Here is a 10,367-nt window from a genome sequence, read left to right as displayed (position 1 = left end):
TAACATTAGGTGAACCTGTGCCAGATGAGTATTCAGTCGCTTGGGTCTGGGCCCGAAACGTCAGCCTTCCTGCTCCTCTGATGCTGCTTGGCCTATTGTGTTCATCCAGCTCTACACCTTGTTATCTCAGATTCTCCAGCATCTGCAGTTCCTACTATCTCAGTGTATGAGCTATTCACCTTTGAGTTGAATGAGAGGTCAAGATAAAAAGCTATCTTTTCCAGCCTGAAACATGGCTGAGATGGGCAGTGGAATCGATTGGGAAGGAACAACCTTGTAGTGGAGCCAAGGAAATTCCTTTTGTGTCCCTACTGTTTAGATAATTGTGGCACATCTAAGACTTGATATTGAACAAAATATGATAAAATATCATCATAAAAGGGCAGCTGTTAATCCTGTGGCCCAATACCCCCAGTCATGGAACATATGATAATTTGGGTTCCAAACAGGAGCAGATTCTGGCCTACCAATGAAAATTGTCATTAGCTTTGAACAAAAAGTTGAGTCAAAATATGAACTTGTATTGAAATGTACAGCATCTGAGCTGATAATATATTCTTGCAAAGCTATTTTTAAAGCTATTAATAGCACTGGTAATCAGGACCTGAAATAAAGCAGCTGGATTCACAGTCAAATTGCCACTCCATTCCTACTTTATTGCAATAAGAAAAGAGCTCTACATTTCTGACAGGAGATTCTCATCAGGACGCCTTCAGACAGCTCCTGTAAAAGGGTAAGGTAATGTGAGGTTAGAGTGCCAAGTAGGTAGGGTGCCAGTTAAGTAGATTGCCAGGTGGGGAGAGTTCCAGTTAGGTAGGGGGTAGGGTGCCCAGTGGGTATGGTGCTAGGTAAGTAGGGTGTTGGATGAGTAGAATGTCAAGGTGCATGTTGGGAAGGGGACCAGGAATGCTTTGAGTAGTTAGGGTGGGCAGGATATCAGGCCATTGGGTGGTAAACTCCCAAGGTGAAATATGAGGTTTTGTTCCTCCAGTTTACGTTTGGCTTCACTCTGATATTGGTGGAGGCCAAGGATGGACAAGGGTCTAGCAAGGGGGGTGGAGTTCAAATCTCATGGAAGTAGGGATGCATTTTTTGGACCTGAGGGGAGGAGGGTGTTCAGCCATTAGGGTGAGGTGGGAGGGGTGGATTCAGCAGTGGTAGGGGGGAGTGGGTGTTGGGTCCAATGATGAGGTGGGGTTAACAGGTCTCAGGGACAATGGGCTTTGGGTCTCACAGTAGGGGAGTGCCATATCCTGGGGACAAACGGGGGTGTTGGGTCCAATGATGGGAGAGTGGGTGTCAGATCAGGTGGGAGAAGAGAGGTACTGAGTTAAAATGTGGAGGCTGTTAAGGGGTCAGGAGAGGTGCAGTTGTGGTTTTGTGGTTGAGTGGTTCGTTTGGTAGTTATCCAGGAGTTAGGCTGCGTAATCCTCCAGATTCTCCAATTTAAATAGGTGCTTTTGGAGGGTTTCAAGCACAGCGGAATTGCCCTGCAGAATTTTCAATTAGCTGGGCAATTCCCTTGTGATAGGAGGTAATATATTGGCATGAATAGAGGATTAGTTGACAAACTGGAAACAGAAAGTGAGAATAAATGGCTCTTTTTTCAATTGGCAGCCACTCCAGGATGCCACAAGAAGCAGTGCTTGGGCCCCAGCTGTTTACCTACATATATTAATGACGTGGAAAAGGGAATCAAATGTAACATTTCCAAGTTTTCTGATGACACAGAGCTGGGCAGAATTGTGAGCTGTGAGAGGATGCAAGGAGTCTTTAAGGTGATTTAGGCAAGCCTTGTGAGTGAGCAAACATGTAACAGATAGAGGACATACTGGAGATCGCAGGAATATTCAATAAGGTTTGAATACTCCTATGTTCACTACAGTTTAGAAGGTTGAGAGCGGATAAAATTGAAACATATCTAAAATATCTAATTCTAACATAGCTAAACAGACTAGATGCAGGAAGGGTGTTTCCCTAGTTGGGAAGTCTAAAACCAGGAGACGCAATCTCAAGATAGAGGGTACACAATTTAGGACTGAGATAAAGAAACATTGATTCATTGTTAGGATAATGAATCTGTGGAATTCTCTATCAAAGAAGGTTCTGGAGGTCAAATCACTGAATATATTCGAGAAAAAGTTAGGTACATTTTTAGATTTTAAAGGCATCAAGGCATGGGAGGAAGACAGAATGTATTATTAAGATAGAAGATACTTGGTCAGGCTTCTTTTGGAATACTGCATTCGATTTTGGTCTCCCTGCTATTGGAAGGATGTTGTTAACCTTGAAAAGGTACAGAAAATATTTACAATAATGTGAGGTTGGAGGATTTGAGTTTTAGGGAGAGGCTGAATAGGCTGAGGGGTGACCTTATAGAGGTTTAGAAAATCACAAGGGGCATGGAGAGGGTGATAGCCATGGTCTTTTTCCCAGGGCAGGGGAGTCCAAAACTAGAAGGCATAGGTTTAAGGTGAGAGGGGAAAGATTTAAATGGGACCTGAGGGCAACTTTTTCACACAGAGGATGTGTATGGAATGAGGTGCCATACGAAGTGGTGGAGGCTGGTACAATTATAACATTTAAAAGGCATTTGGATGGGTACATGAATGGGAAGGGTTTAGCGGGTTATCGGCCAAATGCTGGCAAATAGGACTATATTAATTTAGGATATCTGGTAATTATGGACAAGTTGGACTTAAGGGTCTATTCCTGTGCTGTACAACTCTATGATTCTATGTGTCTACAAGATTAGCCATGATCAATGGGAGACCACAAATTATCTACTTCTGCTCTTAGTTTGTCTATTTCTATATTTACAATGTCTTAAAGGGGGCCCAAGAAGTAGCAAGATAGCAAAAGTGAATTCCAGAGCTTTGCTGCTTACAATATGGCCTCCTCTATATTTTGGAGACAAAACACAGACTGGATGAGCACTTTGCAGAACACCTACATTCTTTTCATAAAAATGACCCTGAGCTTCCTGTTGCCTCCTAATTCAAAACACTACCGTGTTCCCTGGCCAATATTTCTGTCTCGGGTCTGTTGCAGTGCTTAAGTGTGGCTCAGTGCAAGCCAAAGAACAGTATCTCATCTTCCACTTGGGGACTCTGCAGCCTCTTGGACTCAATATCGAATTCAATAACTTTAGAGCCTGAACATCTCATTCCGAATCCTTCACTCAGTCCCACAACTCAGGCTCTGTCATGACATGGGCACAGCCAGCCGATTTTCACATGCTTGTGGTTCCCACTATCAGCTTTATTCCTTCCCTGGCTTACTACCAGCCATTTCTTTGTTTGCATAACTGTCTTTTTCTCCTTTGGAGCTCCTTCTCCAACTATCTGCACATTTGCTTGCTCCCCCACCCCTGGTCATCAGCATAAATACCTCCTTTTCCTAGCTACTATCAATTCTGAAGAAGGTTTACTAGACTCAAAATGTTTACTCTGTTGTCTCTCCACAGCTGCTGCCATACCTATTGAGTTTATCCAGCAATTGCTGCTTTTATTCCAGAGCTTATTGCCCAAACAGATGAAAATAAGCCCACATCAATAGTGCTGTAATTGAAATTTAGAATACTCAAGATACCATGATTGAATGACCACAGATATCTTGGAGTTTGTGAAATTAGAGGAGATCACAGAGATAGGGGTCAGTCCCTGAAATAGAAAATAAGGATGAGAATTTTAAAACTGAGATACTGTTTAACTGGAAGCTAATGCGAAAGTGAAAGCCACCATTGTCTATGAGGCTGCTCTGTCATTATAGAAGGGAAAATGAGTGCGGGGAGTCTAACCCAAGAGTCACTAATCTCAGTTAAAGGACAAGGTTGAAAAGCTGGTGACCATTGTTAGTCAGTATGGCAATTGAACCGATGTTGCTGACATCATACGGCATCTCAATCTAGCCATCCAGCTAACTGAGCTAACCAATCCACATATGGGCAGCAAGGTAGGTCATCAAGCACAGGGATAAAGACTGATCAGAACTTGCTGGGAGTGAAACTTTATGATAGTAAAGAGATTGGCAGCAGACGTTTGAATGACCCCAAGCTTATGAAGGGTAGAAAAGTCCAAGGCTGACCAGGACTTGTTGGATTGTCAAAGCTGTAAGCAACAAAGGCATAGATAAGGGTTTCAGCGATCAAGCAGAGATGGGGATGGACAATTTTATGGTTGTGGAAATAGGCAGTCAAGTGATGGCGCCAGTGAGTGATTGGAAATTCATCATCTCAAGGTGACAATTAACAAAAATGTTGCAAACCTTCTGGTTCAGCCTCAGACAGTTGTCAGGGAGAGAGACGTTTTTGAAGGCTGTAGAATAATGCTTACGGCAGCAACTAAAAACAGTGGCTTTGGTTTTCCTAGTATTTAATTGGAAGAAATTTCTGAGCGTCAAATGTTAGGTTTGAAATTTAGAACCAATTCTGTTCAGATTCATATACATAGAAATACAAATTAACTATATGAAATTAACCACAGTTATTTTTGCAAAATGTTGCACTTGAATATGTGATTTAAAACCCTCGTGGTGTCAAAAGTGTGTGTGTCCATTTGAATGACTTGCTGAAAATTGAAGTATCACAATATACAAAAGAAAACTGGACTCACTTGTGAGCCTGTAGAAATTTGTTAAGTTGGCCTTGTTCTGCAAGTTCCATCACCAGCATCAAACACTCCCTTTCACATATGCCAATCATGCGGACGATGTAAGGGTTATCAAGTTGATGCATGAAGTTTGCTTCCTTCATCAGTTCATCTTTTACTGCAGGATCATCACTCTTCAACACTTTTACTGCTACACTTATATTTTTCCTGTTAAAATAAATCAAGACACAATGGGATGAATTTTAATTTATGGCAGTATGTGGGCTTGGGATTAGGTTGGGGGCATTGGGGGAAAGAGCTGAAAGGTTTGAAATTGACTGTAATGGAAACCCAACTTCAACTTGTCAATTTCCAGATTTAAGTGCACTTGAGCAGTCCTTGGCAAAGGTAGATTGCCAATTTTGATCTATTTCAGTTCTGAGGAAGGGTCACTGGACCCAAAACGTTAACTCTGTTTTTTCTTTCACAGATGCTGCTAGGCCTGCTGAGCTTTTCCAGCAACTTTTGTTTTTGATCAATTTCAGCTGCACAAACCAATATCTGTAAAAATGGCATATTATTCAAATAATGCAGTGCTGCATTTTTCTTCATGAACAGTAAAAAATCACTTTAAGTAGCTTATTACTTATTAAACTAAATTGTTGTATTAAACACAATTTAGTGCTCATTTTTTTTTTGTTATTTTATTTTGAAGAGGAGACATCTAGAATAGGTTGATCAACTGTAAACCTTTTAGCTAGCTAAAACATAAATATTAGGAAGCTGGAGATACTGTTCATCTTACATTCTCTGAATTTTGCATCAGTGTGTGTTATCTCATTCAAAAATACTTACTTCCTCATTTTATAAACTCCTTTCTTGACCGTACCAAAGTTACCAGACCCAAGTTCCTTCTCTTCCAGTATAAGGCAATCATTTTTCAAATACAGTGTTTTTTCCTGCAGCTCATCGGGGTCAGCGTATGGGCTTTCATAGACATTGGTATCCATAGGCATGGCATCTCTTCGAGTATCTGTCAAATGGCAGAGATGTGTTCAGTGCTGACCTTTATTATTAGTTTGGCACAGAAAGTATTTTAGAGTAGAGTGACTTGGCAGCACCAGGCCATACTGCTTACATAACAGTCTCTGATCAAACCTTGTGTATCAAACAGTGAAATTTCAAAGGTTAGAAAAGAGCTCATTGGATGATTGATTGTGATAGTTAATTTCTCTGTGGATTCTCTAAATCATTTGCCGTGACTCCAGAAAAATGTTGGTTTTTAGCTGAAGTTATGATGGGCAATCATAGAATAATACAGCATCAAAAGAGGCCCTTTGGCCCAAACTGGGACAAGCTGACCATGATGCCCTCTAAACTAGATCCAATTGCCCGCATCCATGTACCTATTCAAATGTTTCTTAAATGTTGTTATTGTACTTGCCTCAACCACTTTCTCTGGCAGCCTATTCCATATATGCACCACTCTCTGCATGAAGAAGTTGCCCCTCAGGCCCGTCTTAAATCTCTCCCTTCTCACCATTTCTCATCCCTGGGAAAAAGATTATATGCATTTATCCTATCTATGACCCTCATGATTTTATACACCTCAATAAGGTCGACCCTCATTCTCCTACGTTCCAAAAAACAAAGTCCTGCCCTGGCCAACCTCACCCTATAACTCAGGTCTACCAGTTCTGGCAACATTGTCGTAAATTTCTTTGCATACTTTCCAGTTTAACTTTGTCTTTCCTATAACAGGGTGACCAAAACTGTACATAATACTCCAAGTGTGGCCTCACCAACAACTTATACAACTGTAACATAACGTCCCAATCAGGAAAACTACATGGAAATTTTACGCCAGCACATGAGTTCAATATTAAGATGTGCGTTGCTGATTTAAACCATCACCAAATTTTGAGGATAATATTCTCCGTTATATAATTTTAAACTATTCCTCTAGCAAACATAGAACAATGACATGGAGTGTGGGACATTATCAAGGAGGTTTGATGAATTACTGCAGTGCATCCTGGATGGTACACACTGCTGCCACTCTGTGCTGGTGGTGTAGGGAGTGAATGGTTAGAGTGATGGATGGCATGCCAATCAAGCAGGCTGCTTTTCTCTGCATGATGTTGAACTTACATGTTTTTGAAGCCGCACTTACTCTGGCAAATGGACAGTATTCCATCACACTCCTGACTTATGCCTTGTAGATGGTGAGTAGGTAATACAGAGTCAGGTGAATCAGAATTTCACTGAAGAATTCCCAGTCTCTGTTCTGCTTTACTAGTCATCATTTTATATGGCTTCTCCAGATATGTTTCTAATTATTGATAATTCTGTGGACGTTGACGGTGGGGATTCAGTGATGGTAATGCCATTGGATATCAAGGGATGATCATCAGATTTTTTTATTGTTTGAGATGTTCAACACCTGGGACTTGTGGCACAAGTGATGCCTGTCATTATCAAATCAAGCATGTAGGCATGAACCACTACTCATATGTGAATGTTTCAAAAGTGAAACCAGATAACCTTACAAAAGTTTACAGGTAGGATCATTAATGCTGGAAAAGCAAGACTGTTAATTACCTTTGCTGATATATTGTTCTTCTTTAACTTGTTAAATGTCAATATCACTGTGTACAACTGAGGGAACCTAAGACTTGGCTGCTCCCAACTCTTGCCTGACTGTACAAGTTAAGTAAGCCTTGGTCACTACAGGAATAAAATTTCTTTTCTGTATCAGGAAAATAACATCATTCGGATTTCTCAGCACTCTGATTTGGACATTCTTAAGCAAACTGACTGGAGTTACATATGCTAGATCAAAAAGATAGCAAGATTTACAACATTGTTAGACAAAAGCATTATTTTCCCACCTGCATTGATAAGTTACATACAGTGCTCCAGACTGCTTCTGAAAACCTACAATGGTAGCCAATGACAAGCCAGGCAAGCTAGAAATAAGTATTTTTACATTTTTGTAATAGTAATATGCACGTTTGTTCAGCAGTAAAGACTTTGGTTATTTATATTTTTTCTATAAGAATAAAAAGTAGTAACTATCAATAATTGAAAACAATTTCGTGGCTTACCTGCTTCTGCTCCGTTACTCTGTCGATTAGGCCTAGTCATGTATGGATTAAGATTTGCTGCACTAAAAGAGCGATCAGCCATGCTTGATTTCTAACAAACACAAAATCAACAATAAAAAAGAGGATATATTTTAATTTAAATATCACTCAAAAGACAGACATGTTGCCAAAGCTTTTCATCTTGCACTCATCAGGGAGAACAGGAGAATACCAAATTTCAAATGATCACAAAACTTTATAGTCCAGGAAAAGCTTTGGCAACATATCTCTCTTTACAACAAGAATCAAGTTGTTAATGTCAAGCAATATTTTAATTTAATTATTTGTTAGTGTGAGGCTTGTTGTTTGTACACAGTTAACAGAGGGAAAGAAATCTCAAGACCATTCCACTCTAAGCATGTAAATAAAGCATGTGCCACAATTCTTGTCAGTGCCTCATTTGCCAGTTCAGTGTAGGGAGCTGAATGGAAGCGGAAGTAGATTAATAAGTGGTAGAAGAACCAGTGAAAGATCATCTATAACATAATTTAAAAGAAATAGATTCTTGGGCAAAGAAATTGCGTGTAATATAATTTATTTCAAGTTCATTCTACTGATCTGAAACTTAAAATCGAACAATCATGTACAAAATAACCTAAGTGGAGAAATTTCGACTGAGACTAGGGTTGCAACTAAAGTCTATCTTGGTGAATTAGGGAGGGCTGGTAAAGTACTGCTATGCTACAGTTAGAAACGGATGTCCCTAGCTCAAACTCATCCTTGGCAATGCTACACTTTTCCCCAGGGATCTCATGAAATGTATTTCCCAACAAAACAAAATTCAGCAACTTTCTCATCACATGTTCCTTCAACTTTATTCCTATGGAATTCCTGATCACCAATTTTTTTCAGTTGTTCTCATTCTACATGACATTGTCAACGTTTCTCCTTCTTCAAACATTATTCCCATCTCTTTTAAATTCATTATAAGAATTGCCTGACTTGAAACAAAGAGTGAATTTTCAACTCCATTTGTTTATTTTCAAAAAGCAGCTGATTTCTAACCTATGTTTTCTCTTGAAATGTTCAAAAATGCCATTATTGTGTCTCTATTGAGGAAACACTGGGTTACAGAGGGACTTGGATAGGCTGGGCCAGTAGACAAAGAAGTGGCAGATGGAATACAGTGTCGGTAAACATGAACTCATGCACTATGGTCAGAAGAATTGAGGCGAAGACTGTTTTCTAAGTGGGAAAAGGTTTCAGAAATCTGAAGCACAAGTGTGCCTGGGAGTCCTAGTTCAGATTCTCTTAACATTAACAGAAAGGCAAATGCATTGTTAGCATTCATGTTGAGGGCTTGGATACAAGAGCTGAAATGTACTCTTGAGGCTGTATAAGGCTCTGGTCAGACTGAATTTGAAATGTTGTGAGCAATTTTGGGCCCCGTACCTAAGAAAGGATGTGCTGGTATTGCAGGGCATCCAAAGGAGGTTTACAACAATGATCCTGGGTATGCAAGACTTGTCATGTGGAAGTGACTGAGGACTCTGTACTTGATGGAATTTTGTAGTAAGGGGGTGGGGGATCTGATTGGAACTTTCAGAATACTGAGGTCTGGATAGAGTGGACATTGACAAGATGCTTCCACTTGTAGGAGAAACTAGGATCTTAGGGCACAGCCTCAGGTTGAAAGGATGATTCTTTAGAACGGAGATGAGAAGGAATTTCTTCTGCTAAACGATGGTTAATCTGTGGAATTGATTGCTGCAGAGGGCTATGGAGGCCAAGTCTTTGAGTGTACTTAAAACAGCGATAGATACGTTCTTGATTGGTAAGAGGCTCAAGAGTAATGGAAAGAAGGCAGGAGAATGGAGTAGAGAAACATTTCAGCCATGATCGAATGGTGGAGCAGACTCGATGGCCCGAATGGCCTAATTCTGCTCCTATATCTTAATGTCTTAACGGTGTTATTAGCTATGTAAGTATCTCCAATCTGGATTTATAAGTTACAGTACATACACCAGTCTGATAAAGTTCTTTCTGATGGCAAGTATAACTTACTGTTTCACCTCCACCTTCTTGACAATTCAAGCACTATTAATGGTTCCAATGTTCTGTCTTACATAGGACTGTGCTCTTGTTACTTAATCCTACATGTTCCAACACAAATAACTACTTGATCAATTCATGCTCCCACTGTGCATTTTCTGGAATTTTAATGATCAAAAGTCACTAGTTGTGCAATGTGATTCCTGGTACTCCCTGTAAGAACAACTTTCAACAGGAACTGGAAAAAATACATCCTGGCATCTCCTTAAACAGTTTTATGTTATGATGTTCAGGCAGTCACTATTATTGTGACTAAAGGTTGCATTCTTTGTTTTCTCCTATCTACACGCTACCGCATGGAGACATTGTTAGGCATAGGATCAGTTTTCCACATCTACAATGTGGAATCATTTAAATTTTTACATCTCTGCAATCACCATTCATACTGTGGCTATCTTTGTATTAATCACCTCACAATCCAATTATTTCCAGATTGGTTGAAACTGTCTACAGCACAATAGTGACAACTTGTATGCCTTCCAAAAACACAGTTGTCTCGCAGTTACCAAATGCATAATCCAAAACACCATGGTCCCAGAATGCTCTCCCTCACCCACTCGACAAAGATCATCGAAATTAT

General features: G+C 40.0%; 2 protein-coding genes across 3 annotated transcripts in view; both read right to left on the bottom strand.

The window, feature by feature from the left end:
• Positions 1–10,367, bottom strand: part of LOC109913699 (guanine nucleotide-binding protein G(I)/G(S)/G(O) subunit gamma-7) — a 345,302-nt gene that overhangs the window by 202,103 nt on the left and 132,832 nt on the right. The gene's annotated exons all lie outside the window — the stretch shown is intronic.
• LOC109925606 (tyrosine-protein kinase SYK-like) lies at positions 4,610–7,783 on the bottom strand. Its single transcript, XM_048620543.1, has 3 exons — positions 7,697–7,783; positions 5,445–5,622; positions 4,610–4,817 (listed from the first exon to the last, which is right to left on the bottom strand). Exons 1-3 carry the CDS (start codon positions 7,776–7,778, stop codon positions 4,610–4,612), a joined length of 468 nt encoding a protein of 155 aa, XP_048476500.1. The 5' UTR covers positions 7,779–7,783.

The sequence above is a fragment of the Rhincodon typus genome, chromosome 3 (assembly GCF_021869965.1).
Source record: "Rhincodon typus isolate 14 chromosome 3, sRhiTyp1.1, whole genome shotgun sequence".
Lineage (NCBI taxonomy): Eukaryota > Metazoa > Chordata > Chondrichthyes > Orectolobiformes > Rhincodontidae > Rhincodon > Rhincodon typus.
The sequence above is the reverse complement of the archived record's forward strand: the minus strand, read 5'-3'. Positions and strand labels throughout refer to the sequence as shown.